General features: G+C 38.3%; 3 protein-coding genes across 4 annotated transcripts; all 3 read left to right on the top strand.

The window, feature by feature from the left end:
• Positions 1-6,528: 6,528 nt before the first annotated feature.
• Positions 6,529-9,985, top strand: srp9 (signal recognition particle 9). The gene is made up of 3 exons (XM_042390978.1): positions 6,529-6,711; positions 6,846-6,914; positions 9,107-9,985. Exons 1-3 carry the CDS (start codon positions 6,640-6,642, stop codon positions 9,224-9,226), a joined length of 261 nt encoding a protein of 86 aa, XP_042246912.1. The 5' UTR covers positions 6,529-6,639; the 3' UTR covers positions 9,227-9,985.
• A 392-nt stretch (positions 9,986-10,377) lies between these two features.
• ephx1 (epoxide hydrolase 1, microsomal (xenobiotic)) lies at positions 10,378-15,242 on the top strand. 2 transcript variants are annotated; one of them, XM_042390976.1, is made up of 9 exons: positions 10,378-10,654; positions 12,152-12,366; positions 12,547-12,727; positions 12,850-13,068; positions 13,443-13,572; positions 13,756-13,970; positions 14,300-14,408; positions 14,525-14,647; positions 14,740-15,242. In XM_042390976.1, exons 2-9 carry the CDS (start codon positions 12,184-12,186, stop codon positions 14,951-14,953), a joined length of 1,374 nt encoding a protein of 457 aa, XP_042246910.1. In that variant the 5' UTR covers positions 10,378-10,654; positions 12,152-12,183; the 3' UTR covers positions 14,954-15,242. The 2 variants fall into 2 exon arrangements, with proteins under 2 accessions (XP_042246910.1, XP_042246911.1); XM_042390977.1 differs by having other exon boundaries at positions 10,378-10,634.
• A 2,365-nt stretch (positions 15,243-17,607) lies between these two features.
• On the top strand, positions 17,608-23,608 carry LOC121881821 (transcription factor 24-like). Its single transcript, XM_042389551.1, has 4 exons — positions 17,608-18,445; positions 19,303-19,455; positions 19,747-19,911; positions 22,559-23,608. Exons 1-4 carry the CDS (start codon positions 18,278-18,280, stop codon positions 22,694-22,696), a joined length of 624 nt encoding a protein of 207 aa, XP_042245485.1. The 5' UTR covers positions 17,608-18,277; the 3' UTR covers positions 22,697-23,608.
• Positions 23,609-25,732: the final 2,124 nt, after the last annotated feature.

Here is a 25,732-nt window from a genome sequence, read left to right on the forward strand (position 1 = left end):
AACACTCTGTTATCCACATGGCATAGTGAAGTCAAGAATATGGCTTACTGCTCCCAATATTCAGTTTGTTCTCTAGCTTTTACTCTGGTTTTATCTGCAAAAAAAGCTCATATATTGACTATGTTAATACCAAGTCTCCATTATCCTAAAAAAAAAAAAAAATGGGCCTGATCTAAAGTGTGAGAAAATGTCATTTGCACATTTGCATTCCTTGCTGAAAAGGATAAAGTCCATTTTTCATTAACTTTATCCACAATATTACATTTTTGTAAACTTTTGACATCATTAATAAAGATGAAATATAAATGCCAGGAGGGGAGAAAACCTGCCAAATGAAATCAGCAGAGCTATTCATCACTGTCCTGATTGCATTTATACACAGTTCAGACTGAGGCTGGACCTGGTGGGGATTGGCCTTTATCTTACAGCGCTTTTATGACAGAATTTCAAAGGCACTTCATTTAAATGTGGTGACAGTGTTAGGGACAGCAGGATTTATGAAGAAAACTGTTCAAAGTAAATGAACTCAGTTGAAAACTTTTATCTTTGGACCTTTTCAATGAATGAATTAGGAAAAACTGCTTTATCACGAGGTGGCATTTGACACATAGGATTTTGAAAATTCTATGCAAGCGTAAAATGTCACGAAAACTTAATTTAAACTAAAAACTCACACTTAAAAGTAATTATTTTAACAGAAGCAACAAAAATGTGCAACCATCCTCCACACAGACAAGAGCTGGTGTCACAGACAGGAGCTGATGTTCTGCCACAGGTGGCCCCCGACACCTGCTGTGTGATTTACTAGTGTGTGTGTGAGTGTGTGAGTGGGGGTGGGGTTTGTGCTGGTGTGGTAAAAATGTGGAACCTTGACTGTCGACGTCATCCCTCAGGATTTACGCTGCATGTCAGCAAGAAACAAATTTGGCGATGTGATGTCGCCGCGAGGGTTCACGGCACCGGCGTGTAGGTCTGTTTCAAGTGTGTGTGGATATGTGATTGAGTGCGCGCCTACTGTATGTGTGTGCATGTCATGTGTCCATCATTACACAACAACATTACACATCACTATAATGGCACCACAGCAAATGAAGCCAGTACTATAAGCCACTTATCCACAGAGGGGCTAAAAGAAGCTTACCAAAGCCGAGGCCAACTCAAACTGTTTGCAGCCAAAAATTAAATGCAAAATTTCTTTATTTAGCTCAGAGGCATAAGCTACTATTCTCCGTCCATTGATTGTATTATATTAATCTGAGCGCAATGCAAAAAGCACCATGAGAATGGTGATTAGGGGAATAACATGAATAGCACAGACATGTCCTTCCCCGGCTTTGCAATGGAACCAGCTAAAGGAAAGGCTCTGGCTATCTGATGGATGCTGATGAGACATCTGGCTGTGTCTGTCATGTAAATATTTCAGTGAGAAAGACACTGATGCACAATAAAGAACATGACTGAAGCCTTAAATTGCAGTGAATATGCACTAGTTATGTTTAAAGGAAGCTGGGCTACCCCTGCTGGTTGACTGATGTTCTGAAACAGGATTATGAAAGGGTTTTCTAAAAAATAAAGAGGTAGAGGCAAAGGTCATGTTATGAGCTCTTTTCCTTTTATGTAATGCCGCTGCACTTTGTTGGAAAGGTTCGCCTCTGTGGAAAGGGCAAAGTGATTTTACCAAAACAAAACCATTACACTGTTTTAGCTTGCAATTCAGATTCCACGTGGACGCAGGTGTTTTGGATTGTCAGGGGAACTTGTTAGCTCGGTGAAGCTCAGGACCTGTATTTATCAAACTGCTTTAAGTACATTTTTGAGCTTTATTTAAAGATAAAAGCAAAAACCTTCACTTTTACTCCTACTCACATACTTCAAACGATCAAGCTACTTTTGACTTAAAAATGCTTGTAAATTTAAGAGAGCCCCAGAGGTCTCTAACATTCAGAGTAGACTGCCGTACAGAAATAGATTTCTGTCTGATTGTACTAAATATCATTGATGTTATTTTCCAGTTTCCAGAACTGAGTAATTTTCAGCTATTTCTGGGCTGAAAGCTAACTATGATAAATGTATTGTGTTATGAATTGGATCTCTGAAGGGGACACATTTTGAGCTTTTGTTGCAATCTGCCTATAAAATGCACAAATGGCCTGATAGATGCTTTAGGTAAACATATCCCAAAAAATATGGAACATATTACAAAAGAAAATCTTGTTAGAAAGCTACAAATAGTTAACAGAAAATGAAATGCCTGGAAACTCTAAGTTTAGCTCAGTTCATCAGTTTATCCATATACTTGTGTTACTACCTACCCCAGGAAATCAGATGTTTTAATTTTTTTAATATATATATATATATAAAGATTTGGTATGTTTTGCCTTTATTGGACAGTTATTGGCAAAAAGTCTGACAGGAAACAAGAGGAGAGAGAGAGATGGTATAACATGCAACAAGGGCCCCTCACTGGACTCAAACCAGGAACTTTCTGGACATGTGGCATGAGCAGTAAACATTCAACTACTGGGACACTTCGCAAGATGTTTAAAAATTAACAATAAAGTGTATTTATGTTCTTATTTATGTTCTCTTATATAATGACTATAAATAAGGTGTACTCAAATTGTTAAATCTCGAGGCACTCAACTTTGCATTAAAAGCAGCCGTTATACCTAAATTTGTACTAAATCTGCAATGTTTCTCAGCAAAGTTATTGATCTTTGTTCATCATTTGTTCCATAAAGAAATCTATCCTACCTGCTTTTCAGTTTACTATGATAAAGAGAAAGTCACTCCCATACTTATCAGGCTTTTTATAGGATGTCATAATCAGCTGATTGCAACACCAATATCACCAACCAGAACCCAGTCATGAAATTCCAAACCATGGCACAATAAAAATATATTAATGGAGGATCAGCTCTTGTTTATTAAACCAATGTTTGAAGAAAGAATATTGTTTATAAATGATCTTTTGAATAATAGGGGAGAACTCATGTCTTGTGATGACCTTAAAGTAGTATATGGTAATATTGGTGACTTTTATACATACAATCAACTCTGCACAGCCGTATAATAGACTTGGAAAAGGAAGCTATCAATGTGTCCATATGCTGCCCTTACATTAGGAATACAACATGGCTGAGCAAGAGAAGATAAATAAAAACATGCACCAGTTATGTACAGTATGTATTTCAATAAAAAGTCAACTGCTGTTCAGTCAAAGTAGTGGGATTTGTTAGACAATAATCCCATGGAGAGGTATTTACAAGCATTTACACAACTACCTTTTAGGTCTCCATTAGAATTTTACAATTAAAATAAATTTTCAGATATTTACCTATTAGATTATTTACCTATGCTTAAAAACATGAAAATCAACAGTGTGGTTGATGTAGATTTTAAGAGGAGGAAGAAGATTTTCACTTGTTTTGATTTTATAAGGAAGTGGCCATATTTTGGATCAAGATTAAAAAACGAATCTCTGTTTATAATTCAGATTTCTATAGCTGTCCTTTAATTATAATGCTAAGAGGATTTAAGGGTTACAAATGGAGGAGGAAGGAAAAAGCCTGAACGTCATCATTATGATGAGAAAAGCATATATATTTAAAGCCACTAAAATACAACCACTTAACACAGAATGCTTAAACACTGTTAAAGAGGATATTAGTAAGAATAAAGGACAAAAGTTCATTTTGAATGTGGTGGGATATTTTGAGTCAGAGTGAAGGTTGGAGTTGAAATATCACAGAACATGATGAACTATAAACAGGATAAGAAGATTATATACTGTAAATAGATATATATTTTTTGTTGTTCTAGTTTTAAGCTGCTGATTAAGGTTACTAATGGGAGATGGAGTGATTTACTTTAATGTTTTTGTCTGTTTAGTTTAGGTTTGATGTATGCAGCAGGTGTTTGTTGTGCAGATGTACTTCCTGTTATCTTGCTATTTTATTTTGTATTTATAGGATATGTATTGTTATTTATGTTCATTTTTAGTTTTTTTCTTGTGAATATATATTTAATGTAAAAAAAAGCGTATTATTTGCATTTGAACGCTTGATAGGATGTTAGACCACTTTTTCTAATTTTTGGCAATTATAAGAGGTGCAACAAAAAACAAGAATAATCCTGCATTGATTTTGTTTGCAATCACTTTCTCAGCATCTTCATTGTCTGCATTTGTCAGCGTCGTATTAAATTTGCCTTATTATAAGATTTCTCTGTACCTTGTCTCCCAACATCATTTTTTTTCCATTTCAGCAAATTTCCTATATTATTTCAGCCTTGTTTATACATTATAAATATGTTATATTGTTGTTAATTGTGCATGTTAATTATTAATTGATTTTGAGATTTCAAACAAATAAAATATACTTATAATTATACAGGTCTTTGCAGAAAAACACACCACTGAATAAACTATAGGGATTTTTTAAAGAATGCACAATATGGCAATATATCTCAATCCAAATCTCTTGAGAGCTGATCTTAAAAGTGACTTTTACAGTTCGCTTTTAATAGGAGTGAGTCCCTTGATTCATTTGTCTTATTACTCACACTCAGTGAAGGACTCTCTAGACCTTAAGTACTCTTAAGTTCTTTAGAGTGTTCTTGAGTGTAATTCCTAGAAGTTTGATAAATACAGACCCTGAATTACAGCTCTATAGAGGAGAGGTGGTTATTTCCGATTGGGCCTATTCATCCTGAATCTAGCAGTTGATATATTTGAAATGCTCTAATTCCCAGGATAAAGTAGGAAGCACTTTTTGGCAGTTCTAATGCCAAATGTAATCCAGCATACAGCATCTGACACTTGCTTTGTTGAAGTTCTAATTGCAGCCCAGACTGGTCTATGTATACTGTGTGTGTGTGTGTGTGTGTGTGTGTGTGTGTGTGTGTGTGTGTGTATGTGTGTTTGTGTGCATGATGTATTTGGTTCTAAAATATGAAATAGATTTGAGTCAGCCGCTCGGATGACTGAGCTATGACTGACTCAGCTGATGATGAACGAGCTGTCACCACACCAGCCACTCCTCACCAGCTCTGTTGTGATGTCTAATACACTGAAGCAGTAAATGTCATTAGATCGGAGGGAAATGAAGCTTTCTCTACCGCTACATACACTGTATAATATTGCTCAGCAAAACAGCAACAGCCAAACGTTGACGTGAACCTCCTAACTATAGCTTAGTGTGAAGTCACTTCCATTCATGGCTCATTCAGGCTTCTGGGTTCATCCAACACCCACAAATATCCAGCCATGAAAATAGCTGAACTTTGTCTGCCATCTAGTGTAGAAACCATGAAATACCACTTATATCCTCTTACTAGCTGGAGGGTTTCTCCCCAAAAGACCACCAGTGGTGAAAGTTAACTAAATACATAATCGAGTACTGTACTAATGTTCGATTTTGAGGGAGTTGTACTTTCTTTGAGCATTTGCATTTTATGATGTTTTATCCTTTGGACTCCACTAAATGTTATTTGACAGCTGTAGTTACTAGCTACATTGCAGAATAAGAATTTGACATACAAAACCAATGATTAGTTTATAAAAGGTTATAGAGTAATACCCAACATTAAGTAGATCACATTAGCCGCACCTCCACCAGCTGCTCACATGTTAATGCAGCAGGAGTTACTTTTGCTGATAATACTTCTTCATGTTTACCTAAAAAAAAATGTAATGCAACACTTTTACTAGTGTTTTTTTACATTGTGGCATTGCTACTTTTAAGATATCTTCCCAAGTAAGTACTACACATCCTCCTCAATGTAAAAAAAAAAAAAAGAAAGAAAGAAAAAAAAGCCTACAACCTTGGAAGGAGAAAATGAAGGTTACAGGAACCTGAATACATAATATCAATTATGATAATAGATAATCAAAGACTGCAATAAATGAGTCATATTTCAAGCTTTGTGGACTTTGCATTTGCAGTCTGCAACATACATCTATTATCTGCAACCACTAGAGGGAGACATGATGAATGTCCCTCACCATGTTTCACAGTATTATTTCCGGTTCAGCCACTGGGGATAGTTTCAAAACAAAAGTCTGTTGAGGGCTGCGCGCACCATTTCTAAAAATGAAGTGACTGGTAGTTGATTCAACCCAAGGTATTAAAAAGGAATCACAATGAACATCACTTTCTCTATTTTATTTATTAAAAAAAATGTCCCTAAAGACATGGATATTTGAGAATGGGAATGCAAACAGCAATTGTAGCTGATCGTTGGGAACTTCAATGCCTTTTCCTCTCTGGAGCATGCATTTGATGTGATATATTTTACACTTCATATGCCAATAATAAAATAGATTTTAGTTATCATTTAGCTCCCCAGTGATACTGTTCAGACATGTAAAGGAAGCAGTTTTAGTCATGGAAAGGTTTTCAAATATAATAAAATATGAATTAAGTACGTTTGCTGTCTGTTCTGTTTTTGTTTTGTTTGTTTGTTTTTGAAAATGACTTCATTACTTTGTATTTATTGAGTGGCGTGCTCTTGTTTTGAAAAGGTAACCCGGAACTACTAATCACATTGCTGCTGATGTGGTCTTCCGATGTTAGCAAACCTGGTCGAGCGATTCAGACAGATTGTTTGGTGTAAAAAGTGTTTTGCTTTGTTAGAATAATGCCTTACTATCAGACTTGGGAGGAATTCGCCCGCGCAGCAGAAAAACTGTATCTGACAGATCCCATGAAGGTAAAAACACCTTTTTTTACATGTATGTTAGCATGCTAGCCGCATAGCTTGTTAGCCGGAGAGCTCGTCGGCGATGTGAACATGCAAACTGTATGGGTTTTTTTGTTTAACTGGAATTAATGTTCTGTTTTCAGGTCAGAGTGGTTCTCAAGTACAGACACTGCGACGGCAACCTGTGCATTAAAGTTACCGACAATGCCGTGGTAAGTGACACGAGGAATCAGTTTCAGTCTAACTGTTAGCATCAAATCAGAGTTGTGAACATTTTTACATGGAAAACTTCCAACACTTTAATTTCTCTGCCTGTTCTTCGCGTTTCAGTTTGTTTTAATTTTCCCTGGAAAAGTAGTGTGTGTAAAAACTGAGAATGGAAAACAGAATCCAATGTAACAGTGATGTGTAACATGGATATATAAGCGAAATAATTCTTTACACATGTGTAGCTGTAACCAAACTACTTTGTATTTGGTAGATACTCAGGTGTACGCAGTAGTCCTCTGCTGATTGATTGTTTTATCATCTCTGCTCCTCACAAGGCACCAGTGCTTTCATGCGAGTCTACAGCTATGCCAGCTTCTCTGAGAGGCTGTAAAGAAAAATTGTTTCATAGAAAATCAAAGTATTGGATAAATTCAAATTTCGACCTGTTGATAGCATCAAATCTAAAGTCAAGTTCAGAAAGACCAGTGCTTATTGGCATTATCAAATTAGTCTGATTATTTTCTCAATTAATCATGTCAACTATGAATGTCAGAAAATAGTGAAAAAATTATATATCACAATTTTCTAAGGTGAAGTCAGTTCAAAACCCAAATATGCTCAGTTTAGTATCCCATAAGACAAACAAAAGTAACAAATCAAATTGGTTGCCAATTATTTGCTGAGGATTGACTAATAGATTAATAATTTCAGCTCTAATCAAGACAATGAATCCATCCAGGAGTTGTTGACACAAGAGCTGGACCAATAAATCAGTCAGGCTGATATATTGGCTAATATCAGCTTATTGCAGATACTATATCAGTATAGATGAGTATATGTGAATTGGACACAGTGTCACCATAACATACACTAGTTTATCAACCGGAGAGCACTGACAAGTTGATTTTTTTTTTTTTTTTTTTTTTTTTTTTTTTTTTACAATGTAAAATATCTGACTAACTGTGTATCTTGGTCACAACTTTAAAAGTAAGAAATGATAAGATTAAGATTGTGTGTTATGTGTGTGTTTAAAAAAAAAAATAATATATGACCAAAATATATATCAATGTATATCATGTATCGGTCTGGCTATAATGGAGACATTTTCCTCTGAACCACAAATATCATCCTGCAAGTGGCGCTAGAGGAAAACACAGGGCATCACCAAAATTAGCAAAATCATCCTCTGTCCTCCTCATGTCATTCTCTGAATATAAGTGAACATTTTGACCTGCTGGCTCATGAATGTTTGTACAAAGTTTCATGACAGTGCATCCAACAGTTGATCTGTCTGTGGAAGCCTGACAGACAGAACAGCCCTAGCCTGAACAATCGCAGCAGACATTTTGATGTGACATAGCATGAAAGACATGGCTTCTTTACTTCATTTAACCTCCAGTAGGCCATACCATTGGACTGACAGTGACCTGGTGCTAGAACACTGAAATAGCATGCTGTTGTTAATGTTAATACCTGTCAAAGTCAGAACAATGGTGTGTTTTCTAATAGTGGAGGTCCATGGTACAGAAGAATAAGCTAGCCAAGTGTGTTGTTAGTGGGTTCAATTCATTGGTTGTTTTGATCTTTTCACTGTATTATTTTGACAATAAGAAAAATATAGATTCTCACCAGCTGTGTCCTTTAAATAAGTTCTATGGGTTGGTTTATGCTTGATCAGAACTAGTTCAACCAGACAGAATTTAAAGGTGCAGTGAAAAGCTGGCCGTCATAGAGAGGAGTGAGGCGAGATATTGTTTAATACAGGGAATTTCAGACTGTCTCTCCTGAAAGGCATTCATAGTGTTGCACTCGGGTCATTCACGTGAAAAGTGACAACGTGAAATCGGTGTAAATGTCGGATTGACAGTTTCATAAAATTACAGAATGGTCAGACAATTGAGGGGGGGGGCCCTCAATTTAACATCCGATAGGTATGGGATGAGGAGTTTTCAAAGTTGTTTGACCATCCGATAATACTGGCCCCTTAAGCCTAATATTGAATGATAAAGAACGATACCATTTCTCACCTCACTCGTACTGAGATTTGTCCCTAGTTGCTAATTGTAGTGTAGTGTACATTAGTTAGTACATTAATGGTTTCATTCTCCAAAATAGTTACTTAAAAGAAGGAAAAGTCAAGTTTAATGTAACTGTAGCTGTCATTGCCTCATGTAGCCTTTCTCCATCTCCACAGTGTTTACAGTACAAGACGGACCAGGCCCAGGACGTGAAGAAGATCGAGAAGCTCCACGGAAAACTGATGAGACTCATGGTGTCCAAGGAGACGCACAGTGGCGCCATGGAGACGGACTAAAATGCTCTAGAAGTGCTGACCTTCTAGAGCACCTGGACTGAGTTCAGTGTGGACGCAGTGGTTGTTGAGAGCACAGAACCACTGGGGGTGTGAATCTGAGAGATGTGCGATGGGGAAGACTTAGAGGGGATGTGGAGGGATTGATCAGGCTGCCTACACTGAGTTAATACTTTCAGAGATGTGATATAGATACTGTATATATTTTATTCTCTCAGGATTTTCTTTTAAGATACTTTCCACATCAGTAAAATTTTCATTACACTTCTTTTCAGCGTCAGGCATTTTAATCCCATCCCTGATTGTATTAATACAAAGTAAAGTCAGTGTAGGCAGCTGAGAGATTCAAGGAAATGTAAAGATGGGAAAATGAGAGCGGTTGGGGGAATATGGGGTGGGACAAAATGTACAAGGAGTACAAAATCCTCTGCTGCTGTGGAACCAGCTTTGGCACCTTCATTTTCTTAGAGGAGCTTGCATTTATTTTCAGTTTTAAAGGGGACAAAAAGGACAGGCAATGTCGCCTGTCTTGTCCATTTACATCTATGTAGCTGTGTTGGATTCGATTTCAGCACAGCGATCGGTTTCGTTTTGTTTTTCCTCATGGACTTGTGCCACATGAATGAAGCAGGACCTTCTGATTTCCAAACAATGGTGTGGAGAGTCCCACAATTTCTACGTAGAAACCCCCACACCTCCAAATGCCATTTCGTCTACTGAAAATAAATGCGTTACATGTTCAATAAATGTTTATTTACCCCAGTATCTCTTGTATTTATTTTGTGTTCATAGGCAGCAGAAATGTCTGCGTGATTAAGCGCAGCAGGATGTGGTATGACGGATAAAGTTTGAAATAGAACAGGGTTCCTGGGAAAGACACTTATCAGAGGATTAAAAAATGTTTCTTCTGGTTACATGTGAGTTTCTTTTTAAAACTGACTCCTCAGAATTCAGGGTCATACAAATTCTGGTTAAGTCATATATTTTACATGTTTACAAATCTTTCTGTGGTGCGTCCTTTTTGTGTAGACATAGTTTTTCTTCATTCTCTCTTTTGAGTGAGACATTCCCTGAAACTGCAGTTTGGATTCTCCCTAAACCGACAATACTTGCAGTCACGGTGTTGGTCAGCCTTTTCCGTAGTATACTACATGTCCCATCATGCACTTCTGGTATGTCAACACTCCTCCAGTTTCCAGGACGAATCGTTCTATGCTCCCGTTTTTCTTTACCTGCACGACGAATGATTTAAACAATTGACATGCTTAATTATCTGAATGCTCCTCTCCTTGCAGCTAAATTAAAAAGTTGATTGTGTTATTAATTTTGAGGAGCTAGGACAAAGTGAAAGAAAGGAAGTTTAGGAATTGAACGGGACCAGAGAAGCAGCGACCAGGACTCACATCTGTCAGTAAGTTAGCACGACAGCAGGTAAAACAGCTCAAACTCTATCCTTTCTGATTAAGAGACATTTTTGTTACTGTTAAATTATTTGGGCTAAGTTAACTATATCATTGGTGGCATGTGCCTGTGATAGTGTCGCAGGTTTGCTTCTTTTGAGTCAAGTAAAAGTTGCATGTTTAGGACAAAAATGGATACGTACGTGTGAATTTAACTGTGGTATTAACTTATCTCTGTCTAGCTGTGATTTACGTTACGTTAGCTAGCGATATATAAAAGTGACTGAATGGTTTTCATGACCTTTCGCTCTAGGTTAATGTGCCCGTCAGGGTATTGCACTTGATAGTTCCAGTCAAAAGTTGATCAGATTGTAGCGCGCATGTGTATTTAGCTGAATACAAATACCAGTTGCTATAGATAGATGTAGGTGAGGGGGCACAGCCTGGTTTGTTGATGCTGGACCCCCACAGACTGTTCGAGAAAACAGGTCTGTTTTGTCTGTATTGAGGCGAGCTCAGTTGACAGGTCGCTGAACTCACGCACAGTGCTCTCTTTTACGTCAATACGCCAAATCCTCTCTCTGTGAAGTCAGTGACATGCAAAGTTAGTCAAAACTTGTCTTCCAATGGGTGGTTATAGTAGCTACTAGTTTTATAATCAGATATAAACACAGTGTAATTATAGCGTGTGTGTGTGTGTGTGTGTGTGTGTGTGTGTGTGTGTGTGTGTGTGTGTGTGTGTGTGTGTGTGTGTTTCCATGCTTGCAGCCCTCCTGAATGAGAAAAGCTTTGTCATGCAGCTCTGAGCTGTGATCAGCCCTGTTCTCTGCCTATAATCCTATCAGCTGGTCACAACCACAGCAACAGTGACACTTTTGTTTGACTGGTCCCACTTTTTCCGCTTTTACCCATAAACTCTGCGTTCATGAAATAGTTGAGCCTCAGACTCATATTGCATCACTGAGAGTCACAGAGAAAGGTATTGTGTCATGTCAGACTGTGTTGCTGTCAAATTACTCTGCTGTTTCCAATGCACACATTAGATTTCTTTTAGCTTAGGAAATCTGTTTAAGTTTCACTTTTTCTTCTGGCTTATACAATATATCGTAGTATATTGTCAGTTTAATCATTTAATTGCTTATAATTTTAAAAAAATCTCAGTTTCATCCTACTCTGCTCGCCATCTTTGGTGTTTACTCATTTTTATTTCACTTGAATCTGAGTCCAATGACTTACATGTGCTTTAGTTTTTGTGACATCAAATTAGCTGTGCCATTTAATCAATTTATTTAGTGTTATTCAGTAAATCTGGATTTTGTCACATCCAGTCACACTTCTGAAGTCATAATTTCATCATTCTTTATTCTTATGTCTCTATCTGGTATAATAAGTCCACTTAAATAAAAAATGTGAGACAAGAAAAAATCTAATCTAATCTTTGTAGTCATGTCTTGGCCATGTAAACCATCTTTGGACAAATGCCTTGTGTTATGTTACTCTTTCCCTTGTCTGGTATTTCTCCATCCAGCCATCCCCGTCTCGGAGCAGACACTTGGCACCATGTTCACAGAGTTACTGCTTGTGCTGGTGATTGGAGGACTGATCTTCTTCCTGGTTCAGAGGAGCAGGACCCAGGTTCTGAAGACAGAGGATGGCTGGTGGGGGGCCGGAGCACCTTCTGATGGTGGGGAGGACGACACCATCCGCCCCTTTAAAGTCACCACCAATGAAGAGGAGCTGGAGGTTAGATTTTCTCAGTTTGTCACTCAGGTGACATGATCCTCTTTTAATGTGAGATGGAAAGCCAAACCAACTACTGGAAACAGCCCTGAAGCATTTGTTGACTTCTTGATATCTAGTCAGTCAAAGGAAAACGTAACATGAAGTAAATGTCCTCTCATGTCCTCTTTCCTTTCCTGTCAGGACCTCTACAGGAGGATAGACCACACTCGCCCTGTGGCCTCATTGGAGGATAGTCAGTTTAATTATGGCTTCAACTCCCAGTACCTGCAGAAAGTGGTCTCTTACTGGAGAAATGACTTTGACTGGAGGAGACAAGTAGACAAACTCAACCAGTACCCCCACTTCAAAACCAACATTGAAGGTTGGTTTCCACTGCTGACACATTTTGAAGATACTATCCTATGTGGGTTCCTCATTTTTCATCAGCCCATATTATATGTACTTGATCTCTAACTTTTTCTTACTTACTGAACTCCCATCCAGGTATTGATGTTCACTATGTGCACGTGAAGCCCAGGAAGGTGCCTGAGGGGACCAGTGCTATTCCTCTGCTAATGGTTCACGGCTGGCCCGGCTCCTTCTATGAGTTCTACGGATTGATCCCGCTGCTAACAGAACCATCAGACCCAAATGAGCTTGTGTTTGAGGTGGTGTGCCCCTCCATACCTGGGTACGGCTTCTCGGAAGCACCGCATAAAAAAGGTGCGTCTGGGGTCTTGCACTGGACATTGTGTAAATTCCCAACATCACTGGAGTGTTTTAGGGTTGTGTAGTGCTGTGATGATTTGGTATTAAGGGATTTCCGATAAATCATGTTCCTTCCTGCCACAAAGAGGAGGTTGCTGTTCGGTGCAAATGTTTTTCTTTTTGTTTGAATAAAGAGGGCAAACATGTTCCAAGGGGTAAGGATGTTAGTTAAGTTTTTAGTGGTCTTAACCATAAGTTAAGTTTTTTGACACTTGAACCAGAACGCTGATTGCAATGAAATGTCTTAGTTCATTCAAATAAAATGCATATAGCAGAGTAAAAACTGCACGGAGTCTGTTATTCCTGTATCTGTCTGTGTCTGTGGACAGGTTTTGATTCAGTTTGTGCGGCACGTGTCTTCCACAAACTGATGAAGCGTCTGGGCTTCCAGCAGTTCTACGCTCATGGAGGAGACTGGGGCTGGCTAGTCACCACCAACATGGCTCAGCTGGAGCCCAAGTAAGACACAAAACAAAACACCTTCCCCAACACCTGAAAATAATCCTTGTACTTATAGTCAAACATCAGACTGTACAGTATTTCACATCATTTAAACATGAGACAGCTGAAGACATGTCTGTTAAGTCTGTAGACTTTTGTCTGTAAAAGCCTAATGTATTGCTACATTTTTTCCATACTCAGGATAGTCAAAGGCTTGCATGTGAACTTTGCCCCACCTTCCAAGCCCGGGCTGCCCATGGCTTTATCCCTCATGCTCGGCCGTCGCTTCCCCAAGCTGTTCAGCTTCACCGACATAGACATTCAGCGTCTCTACCCCTGCATGGACAAACTAGTAGTGGAATCCATCAAAGAGTCTGGCTACATGCACATCCAGGCCACCAAGCCCGACACTGTCGGTAAGAACCAAGAGCAAGCAGACTTTACCTTTTATTTTTATATCTGAGGCAGAGCAAGTTTAGCTGCCACTCAGCAATACACTTCACTCCTTTTATCAGGTTTTAAAGTGTACACAAGCATTAATGGTATCTTTAAGAGTCCTGTGGTTTGTTTGTTTTTACTGATTTGGGTGAACAGACCCTTTAAGGTAAGGAATTTTACAATCACAACAAATGCATTTTTATTCACTGACAAATCTATCAATCAAATAGATTTGTTGACACAACTATAAGTTTATAAGTATTTTTAGCTATTATTTCATGCTCTGTCACTCTATATTTCATCTCAGGGCGAGGGCTTAATGATTCTCCAGTCGGTCTGGCCGCCTACATTCTTGAGAAGTTCTCCACATGGACAAGCCAGGACTTCAGGAACCTGGAGGATGGAGGACTCACCAGGTACAGAAAATAGAACTGGGCATAATGAAAAATGGCAGCTCCTGAAGTTGCCATTCCCATTAAATATAATCACTCAGGTCATGATGTGCTAAGCTTGTGTGTGCAATGCATTGCAGGAAGTTCTCTCTGGACGACCTGCTGACTAATGTGATGATCTACTGGACATCTGGCTGCATCATTTCTTCAATGAGGTTCTATAAGGAAAACTTTGGCAAAGGCCTCAATCAACCCCACTCTAAGTGAGTTACAAACACAGTGTTAGAGTGCAGAGAAATATCTATACACAGCTCTTCCTCTCTGCCTTTGCTAACACATCATCATCTTTTCCCAGGATACCAGTGTACGTCCCCACTGGGTTTGCCTGCTTCCCCAATGAGCTGATGCACACACCCAAGCTGTGGGTCAAAGAGAAGTACCGTAAACTCATGACCTACACGCCCATGGCAAGTGGCGGCCATTTTGCTGCCATGGAAGAGCCCCAGCTGATGGCTGAGGACATCCAGAACTTCACCAAGATAGTGGAGAAGAAGAAGAAGAAGCAGTAGAGAGTGGACTGATGAACACCTGAATGAAGTGAAGTAAACAGTGTGTTTTTCAATGAGGTGGGGATGATAATATAACATAGCTCTATCAGCGAAAATCCTAATTATACTTCTTCATGATTGGGTCAGTCGTATGCAGTATTAGTACTGAAAGATAGAAAGAAGATACAGTAGCTCGCTTGGAACTCAGTGGATTCCACAGAAAGTATAAACTTCTGGTAACAGAATGCTTTTTATGAAACATTTGTAACATTGAGCAGTCAGAAGAAGCAAAACAAAGAATCAAAAACCAGCATCAATTTATTCTTTCTCCTGCTGTTGTTCATAGCCTCTTTCTTCCTCAAAAACTCCACTCAGCCTTGCAGTCGTGAGCACAGTTTACCAAGCAGCTGCAGATGGGAGGTCAGCGGGTAACTGGTGTTATTGTGTTGACAGCATGGAGAAGGTACCGGGCATTCCTTTAACTGATAACATGAAACCGCTTTACTTTAGCTAAACCTTCAAATTATATTTACATTTCTTCTTCCCATCGCACCCATTCACACTCATTTTATGTAGTTTCAAAGCTTTGATAAAGTCAGATTTTTAAGTATTTTTCTTTTTTTATTGAGGATAAACATTTTACATCTAACTACTGTACACTACTGTATTGAGTTTTTAACAAGCATCAACTTTACATTTTGTCTATTGGCTTTTATTTACTGTTTTCAAGCACTAACTCCTTAATTATTCCTATAGAGTCTTAATACCTTAAAAACTTTTGATATTTAGTATTTTGATGTATAATACTTAGAAATTCAGCAATGGAGTTGTATTGCTCTGAACTGAGAGTGACAATCCTGAAAAGAGAGTTAAATGATGATGAGTGCTCATCATGTAGATGTTGATTGAGTTGAATACAACCAGTAACGCTGTCAGACAAGTATGAATATGATTTACTTACGACAAGCACACACTACATGACTTTGAAAGTCGTCCGATTGCTGTACTGTTCACACTACACAACTTTGCACACTACATGACTGATTGGCAACAGGGGGTCACACATTACAAGATCTTTCACCAGGAGGAATCCCTGACGAGTCTGTCTGGTCTCCGAAGTAGGTTTTGTCACGAAAAACACACGAGAGAAGTGACACAGGAAATGACACAATACCGTGTGTGAGGCAGGATTTTTTTGCTTCCAAAAATGGATGTCCACAAGAAACGAGCGATCCAAGTTGTGCACTGATTTGCAACGAAAAAACAAGGATCACTCGTTTATTGCGGACATCCATTTCTGGAAGAATAAAAACCCTGTCTCGCACATGGCGTTGTGTTATTTCCTGTGTCACTTCTCTCGTTTGTTTTCATAGTAGTTTGGATTTTTATAATTTGGTACTATTACAAGATGACCAGTATTTCAGATCATGACACAATGTTCTATTTTTGACCAAATAAAATTCATATGGAGAAGTGCACACTCTCACTGTTCGTCTCTTATTCAAAACCATGGAACCCAGATCTTATTTGGGGTATGTTGGTACCTCTGACTGATAATCTTGCTATCTTGGGAGCAAGACCAGTTGGGAGCTATGACATCATCAGGAGGTCACTTTTTCAGGCTTGACAAATTTCCTCCAGAGCAACAGTAGACATTGTACAACTGTTTTCACAGGCTGAGTCGATCTCCGTGGAACGAGTGAACTGAATTTGTAAAATTCATGTAAAATCTAAAATATGTAAAATCAGTAGAGAGCCCCTTTATGTATATTAACCTTGGAAATGGTAGACTGTCAAATAGTGATAGCATTATCACAATAAAATCATTTATCAGATCTGACCTACGGCCTTTGCATAATGAGGTGAAGGACTGCCATGATGTAGAGACAATGCAGTGTTTCACTTGAGTGCCATTGTTAAGAGACTAGGGGTTAAGATGACACTTAGATGTTACACAGCAGGTTAGTTTCAGGCATTAGTTGCCATAGTAACAGGCACAGGCTTTCACTAAACTTGATTCTGGAAAAGGACCAGAAGTGAGTTCAATATTGGCTTGGGAAAATCAAATCCTGGAATTCCCTACATTTTGTTTTTACATAACTGGCTTATTTGCTTTTTTTTTTTTTCTTTGTTTAAGTTCTGTCCTGGAGTTGCACTGCATGTGCCCAATATGCTCGTATGTGTGTTGTGTTCTCAAGATAGATCGACATTAAGATAGACTTTATTTGTCCCCATGGGGAAATTAGTTTTAGACTCAGCACTGTAGTTTCACAATAAAATAACCAATAAACAGCACAGAGTAACAACAGGCACTAAGAACACACAACATAGAACCAGTAGCACAAACTGTGATACCATCAATCATAAAAGAAAAAAAACATAAACCAGCAGCATAAAAAACAGGATCTGATCTGCTCACATTAGTCACAAAATGATCAGGTCAACAGAACATTTTCTCTTTTCATCCGATCCTAGTAAAGCTTTACATGAAGGTCACAAATTCAGTCACACAGTGCTGAGATGCCCCAAATGTTGTTAACCAAACCAGGATCCAGTTCCGCCTCTCTTTGGTAATGTTCAATGTCGCACTGCCCCCGACCCTCCAATCCCACCCCTGTCCAGCTGTTACCACAGCTTTGAGTTTCCCAAGCTCCCCAGTGCCCTGGCTCGGGACACCCTCCCAGTCCTGCACTCCCCCAGGCCTGACTGCCTGCCTGCCTGCTCTTCTTGGCAGCCAAACAGCCAGGGGAGGATCAGGACGACCGGGCGGCTGAGATAAGGACCACATGAAGTTCCCCACATTACCTCACCCGATAAGGAAGCAAGTAGAGAGAGAGAGAGAGAGAGAGAGCAAGAGAGAGAGAGGGTCAGACTTGGAAGAATTCTCTGGATTGACGGTGATGCACAGAGAAGAAGAAGAAGAAGCTGGTGATTGTGGAGTTTTCACCAGTTGTTTGGGGGTCTGGGTGAAACTGGGGGTCCCACAGAGGCTTGGTGAACTCTGGAAAGGTGCTTTAGCAGAGCAGTCTGCAGTAGCTATTGAAAATTTTGAATGTTTATGCTTTTCTTGAGATCAAATGAGTAATTTCAGCTCTTCTTGAACCAGTATTTTTTTTTAGTGGACTTTAAAGATGCTTTCAGACTAGATGTAAAAATGACCTCAGACTGTTTCCTGTTGCGTCTTTATGAAAGTACTTATTAAGTGAAAGCCAACTTCACAACAGTCTCCAACACTGGATAGCAAACTTCCACCCAGCTAATGAAAGTAGCCTGATTGATTCAAGTTCTCGACACCTCAGGACAGTCTGCAGCCGTCTTTGGGACTGTATCTCTTTGGCGGAATCCATGGCAGTGAATCCTCTGGAAGGTCTTATGTCAGTTGCAGTGAATCACCAGCTTGTGTCCAGCTCAACAGCAGAGCTGCAGAGCCAGCGTGCCTGTGCAGCTGGCAACCCAGCATCCCTGCACGGACACAGGCAGAGTGTACGCAGCAGCCGGGAGCCAAGGAAGTGGGTGAGTCCAGTTTGCATGACTGAAACCGAAGCATGACTCCGTTTTCAAAGACTGATTTGGCGATGCAGCGGCTAATAATTCTGGGCATCCGAGAGGATATTGCACAACATTCATCATAAATTGAAGATACCAGAATATAACAGGAAACAAAATAACATGGGAGCCACCCACCTAAATTTTGTTTATTCAGTTTCATTTTGTTGTTACACAAGAATGAAGCTGTGTTTTGTTTGCAGCAGAGTGTGTATGTGTGTGTGTGTGTGTTCATGATTTAGTAACTTAATTTGACGTGTGGTACTCAGAAAATTGAGGCAATTTTAAAAAAAAGAAAACTTGAACAGGGTTTTAAACAAGTTCTGTAAATTTGAACAAATAACTAATACATGTTTTCCAACCAGTTTATTGAGGTGGGCTGAAAAGCTCTTATCTCACAACAGAAACACTGTCAGAAGTGTTGCTAAAATGAAGAATGGAAAGCAGCTTCACCAAACCGTTATCTATCAGTTTATTCTCTGTTAATCTTAGTTTAGTAACATTCAGTTACTAAAGGCACAAATGATAATATTCATTAATCATTAATTAGTACTTTTGTACAGTGCAACAGGCAGAACAGACTTTTATATTGCTATAATGTAAAATCAATTGTTCACTAAATTACGCTCTCAAATGTTCTATATTAATGGAGTCTCTAGTCTCTGTACACAGTAAGTATGCAAGAAACTGAGGTTCTATAATAACAGTTTTTTGTTTAGGATTTTGAACTCCCCCATTTGAACAAAAGAATCCTTTTCTTTCTATTTTTTTTATGGTCATGTTTGTGCAGAGATGTCAAGCTCCAAGCATGTCATTTGCTGCAGGTGCAGTCTGTGTGTGGGTCCAGGTCAAATTCTGGCTCTGGATGTGGGTCTGTGGTCCAGACCAGGACACTACGGAGTCAGCACTCCCCGGAGAACGCAGCGCGAGAGAGGAGCCGTGTACGCAACCTGCGACAGGCCTTCCACAGCCTGCAGGTAGACCGCACGCACACACATATATGTACAAAAAAATGTATAATTATACTGTATATATATACAAATACATGCACACACATACTATACATACACAAGTTTTAAAAAGAAAAGCTAAAACAGTCTCTGTAATCAGTTATTTCCATACTGTATGTTGATTCTATATAGTAAAATCCAGAACTTGTAAATAAAAACTTTTAACCTTAGAATCATCTTTGTATTAAATATGTCCAAGATCATTTTGAATTGGATGTCAGTGAATGCAGCTCTGTCTCTGCCCTCCTCTGTCCACAGGCTGCTCTGCCATCAGTCCCACCTGACACCAAGCTGTCCAAGCTGGATGTTCTGGTTCTGGCTACCAACTACATAGCCCACCTGACAGAGACCCTGGACCAGGGAGGGATGCTGGCTGAGCACACCCTGCCCTCCCGGCCAGGTGGATACCTGCATCCTGTTAAAGTAAGTGCATTCCATTGACTGTTACTCATACGTAGAACATGACCTGCTGGATAATACTCTTATGAACAAGTCAGGTGCTGCACCTGCTGTAGAGAGACTGATTAAACATTGTCAATCACAGGTCATGTGTCTGTAATCATGAAATATCATTATATATCTAAGTAGATAAAGCCAGCATAATGACTTCTAGATAGCTAGCTATTTTGGCTCTGTAGCTAGAGCTAGCTACCTATCTGTAATAGTCATTGTAAATGAAAAGGCAATTGGCTAATTACTGATAAATTACACCACTTTTTTATATTAACCACGATTTATTATGTCATTATTGTGGTTTTATGTACTTAAAATCTTGACCAGTAATTTAATGTACCAAATTAGAATAACAGCACTCATTAAATTGTTACATTGTTATATTGTTACATACATTGGTTGATACTGTTATTGATTATAATAGTTATAACATTATTACTATTGGTTATAACAGGTATCAGCCTTTTTTGGCAACAATAATGGTTAATATAACAGTGTGACGTCATGTAAACATTTACATCTGTTCAGTTGGACATTTTATGACAAAAGTCACTGAATACTTTATCAGTTGCAATACACACAGAAGGCCATGAGTTGTCCTCAATTAAACACAAAGCTTTCAGTGTAGGTAAACTTTCAAAGTCAGAGAGCATCAAAGATCATCATGATGATCAGATAAAATAATTTAATCATTTTTAATTTAGAACTTGTTGTTTTGTCACTGCTTGCTCCATCCAAACCTATTAAGAAGATTGGATCTTAAAGTTCACGGCTGCTTCAATGACCAACCGAAACAAATACTTTACTTTAAAAATATGATTTTAAAAAAAGGTTGCTGACCCGCTAGACCTGACCAACAAAACAGGTCAAAAAGGGGAGTGAAATTACTTAATTCTAGTTTTTATTTAGCAGGATGTACCAAACATGTTAAGTGTTACCTCAAATAAATAAAGGTCCTCTCCACATGTTTTAAGACATGTAAAAATAATCTTTGAATAGTTATTTGTGTCTGATATGTTTTTTTCCACAAAAAAAGGTCTATTACCTTGTTAAAATTCTTAAAACAACATCTACTCCTTCTGCCTCATTGAAAAATCCATAATCTAAGACTATGCAAATATTTTTCATTTCAAAGTTTTAATGTCTCCTACTTCACTGTAAAGTCCATTCTTAGTGTATGTGCACTGGAGGCTTCAAGTTTCCACATCACACTTGTATAAGTTGCATACTGGACCATGATTGGCTCCAAATTAATTTTGATGTCACAAATCCTGCTTGTATGTACATACCTTAAAACTCAAATTTTCTGTGAGCACAGAGAAACTTTCTCTCCTCAGCAAATTAATGTGAAAACAGCCTTCCAGCATCAAACTCTGCACACAAATCATTCTTCATGGTGAAACTCAAACATCCAAGTATAATAACAAAACAAAACAGAAAAAACATATTTTTGCATGGTGGGGGGGCTCTAATGTTTGAGTTACTGGCAGACACAGATAGACCGTTGGGAAGCCAATACCTACAAAAACATTGATGTTGACAAGAAATGTGACACAGACAAAATTAAAAATGTTAAAAATGTTTATCTAAATTTTGATTTACAGTGTTTTTGTCAATGCAATTTCACATTGCATTTGCATTCTCATTTACATTTGTGTCCTTTATGACTAAAGAACTGTATTTGCATAATATGTTTCAGGTATACTATGCAGGATTTTCCTAATAATCAATGTATAGACTCATACAAAAGTAATCCCTCTAAATCATCACTTACGACCCACTAGAAGTGTGTGGTGGTGTATGTATCTACAGAGACTCTGCCCTCTGCCTGTATTTTCTTATTTTCTTATTATTTTGCTTTGTTCGAGATGCTTCTGGGCATCAACCTTTGGGCAGTGAGTGTGTAGCCCCCAGCCAATAATAGCATCCAGGGTGTGAGGTCAGGACTCGTAGCATAGCGACCAAATTACATCGCTGTCTCCGTCTCTCTCCTCTGCTCCGCTCTGCTCTCTGTCTCTGTGTCATGGATGTATAAAGAGCTGCAGGTCTGTGTGTCTGCCTGACCAAGGGCTGGGCTGAGCTACACACACGCAGAGCAGAGAGGCCACAGCGGACAGCATGAAGTTCTGCATTCACACCAAATCTGGCAATGCAGCACCTTCCTGCAGGGTTGTGCGGAGGTGTGGGCGTGTTTATTTGTGCTTTAGAACGTATCCACCATGAAACAATCAGAAAATAACGTTTTATTTATCTCATTCACGGCTTTGTTCTCGCCAGCGCTGCTCGCTCTCTTCATTTGCCCACTTTGAATTCAATTCAACTTTATTTACATAGCGCCAAATCACAACAAAAGTCATCTCAGGGGACTTTTCACATAGAGCAGGTCTAGACCATACTCTTTAATTTACATGTTGTGATGTTTAATTTGAATGTTGTGATAACAAACAGCAACGAACAAATCCTGCATAGCATGCCTTTAATGAATGACCAATAAAATTGAAATTTCAAAGTAGCATATTGTCACATTTTGCCAGATGATTTTTTGACTAAATTGTAGCTTCATCCAGGATATCCTGATCACAGAGTTAATCTTTAAGTGTATTGTCTCTCTCCTCAGAAGTGGCCCATGCGTTCCCTGCTCTACTGTGGCAGCGTGGGGGAGCTGCTATCAGGAGTCCCGACCAATCAGGTTCCTCCACCTGGACGGGACGGGACACACCCGCTGACCCCCGCCATAGAAGCAGACAAAGAGTGATAGTAGCACATGGGACGTAACTTTCACATTGTTTCTTATCTCTAATCTTAGCTTCTATTGACAGCAAAGGACAAGTCAAAGAAAAGTGTTCAACATCTATCTGGAGACACTGATCAGCAACTTGAAAGCAATTACAGAGTTACTGAATATTAAGCCAAAACTAATGGCAATACCTTTTGCCTTCCAAAAGCAAAAGGACAGCAGACATTTGTATACTTTGTATGGAGATAAAATGCATTCTTACAGTTTTTGTTTGTCTAAGTATGAAGGTTAGGCCTTAAATTAACCTGCAGCTACAAAGACATTTGCCATTTTTGGCAAGCTGTTGGAAAAGTCTGTAAATGTCACTAGTCAGTTTGTCCTCAGGATATTCATTTCATTCTTTAATTCAGAAACTGCTTGTCGTACCCTCAAAGTTAAAAAGACTGATGGTTTCCCGAAAAATCCAGCAGCTGTTTTATTGGCTGGGACCAGGCTGTTGTGTGTATGATAAGATACACATATCCAGGTTGACACAAACAGCACAGGAGAGGAGTTTAGATCCATTCTTGTGAGCATTAGACAGCAGCAGTGGTGGAAGAAGTACTCAAATCCATAACTTAAGTAAAAGTATCAATACCACAATGTAAAAATACTTAATTACAAGTAAAAGTCCTGCATTTAAAATCATACTTAAATAAAAAAGAATTACCAGCTAAATTCACTTAAAGTACTAAAGTGAAAGTACTTGTTTTGCAGAAAATCGGGCTGTGGAGCTAGTTTGAACTACTTTGAAAGGTCACAAGATAAATCTGAGGGGTCTTTAGATGATAGATTGAGAAAGAACATGGCTCTGCTGCAAATTTGGATTAACTTTTAATAACCTTTCTTCAATATTTGATTTTTTTGTGAAATATTGGGGAGTTTTACCTCTTTGGGCCTCAAACTATTATTTACTTGAAACCATGTGAGGGGAAATGTCTCTTTGGTGGAACTGCATAGACATCTGAAACATGACAAAGAGAAACAAACACTGATTTTTTTGTAAAAGGGCCACACGTCAAGCAGTTTTGGAACCACTGGTTTAATCTTCAATAATGCAGTGTAATTTATAAGGTCATCATTATGTTATTTTATGTAAAAATTTAATCCAAAGTGTAACTAATGCTGTCAAATAAATGTAGTGGAGTAAAAAGTAGAATATTTCCTTCTGAACTGTAGTGGAGTAGAAGTATCAAGTAGCATAAAATGAAAATACTCAAGTAAAGTATAAATACCATAAAGTTGTACTTAAGTACAGTACTTGAGTAAATGTACTTAGTTACATTCAACCATAGTCAGGAGTGGATTGAACATGAGGAGATGAAAAGGCTGCTGTTTCACTTGACTAATTACACCACAAATCACTACATGCAGGAACAGTGTGTAACCTTTTATCTTGATTTACAGGTTGTACAGTGTTTTAGTTTTAATGTTGTCAGATGTTACTTTCACTGTATGGAAGATTTCTGTCACCTGCTTTTTAAAAAAATGCATATTAATATGGATCTCCTTTTTTTTTATTAAGATGTTTGTAGTGTGTATGTGTGTGTGTGTGTGTGTGTGTGTGTGTGTGTGTGTGTGTTTGTGTGTGTGTGTGGGAGTAAAAGGATGGACAGATAGATGATGAGCAGTAAGGGAGGGATTGTTGTGGGAACAAAGCAGCTGTCTGACCACTTAGTTCTCATTACAACTCTGCCACAGAATGTAACCTTTTACTTTGAGTAAAAGTTTCTACAGTAACAGCTTGTTTGTGTGTGTTAGTTATTAATCACTATTTACTTCAAACAAACACATTCTAGAGGCAAAAAGTAATCTCATTGGTGTCATTAAACCTCAGGGGGTCAAACTGAACTCCCCAACTTTGGTCATGAGAGAATTATTTCATTGTAAAATTTAAATCTTCAAAATTTTGTGAGCTTAATATAGCCCAAATGATCTTCTCGTGATCCATTAATAAAAACATTGGATATTTATTAGTTAGTTAGCGTTAAACAGTCTGCTGCATATGTATATAAATAAGCTGTATTGCTCCTGTCGGAACTGATACTGTGCTAGTAGTCATCATCAGTTAGTTTACAGGATAGTGACTGTAGATAAGAAATAAGGCAATCCCAAGACTTATATATACTGTAATCTTTCAGTTATATTTTGGACAGGAATTTCAATGAATTAATGATCAGCATTAATCCCATTTTAAATCCAGGTGTCCAAACTGTTAAACTGTTAGACTCTGTAGCTTCCAGACACTTCACCTAGTTGATAACTTTGATAAGGTCAGCTCAGATATAAGTGCTTAAAATATATAGATATAGATATAAGGGTTTTTAGTAATGTATTTGTCAATAACTATAAGTCCTCCAGTGGGCATCCTTCAGTTCTTCTATATAAACTCTTGTATAAACAGATAATTAAAGATAATATAGTGAAAGACAACTGTTATAATATAAAATATGTTTTCATAAGATGAGTTATAATTACTAACAAACACTGTAAATTATCGTCCATATATCTGCTTACAACTACATTATAGTGAGTTATTAACCATTTATTAAATGTTCATATGCTGCTTATAAATGCTACATAAAAAGAATGAAAGTAGGCTAAAGTGTTATTGCTGTAAATTAATCAACATAATTAGTGCATAAATTAACAATTATGCAGTTATTATTTTGTGCAAACTATAATAATGAAGTGTTGTGGCTCACTTGAACTACTGAATCTCTCCAGTTCTGACATTGGCAAATTTTGTAACTAAGGCACTTTGCCATCCCATGACTATGATTGTTTGATTGTATTTATTTATTGGAACAGTGTACAGTTTTTAACATTAAAGATGCACTACACCGGAGTTAGCTCAAAGCTAATTTACAGCCGCAGTCCCCCACAATCAAAACATACAACAGCATAACAACAAACAGTACAAAGCAAAAAACACACAGAACACACCATACAAAATACAAAATACAAAGCAACACACAACAGCACATCACATACACCCACAATGTCAATTAGAAA

This window comes from Thunnus maccoyii, chromosome 17, assembly GCF_910596095.1.
Source record: "Thunnus maccoyii chromosome 17, fThuMac1.1, whole genome shotgun sequence".
NCBI lineage: Eukaryota > Metazoa > Chordata > Actinopteri > Scombriformes > Scombridae > Thunnus > Thunnus maccoyii.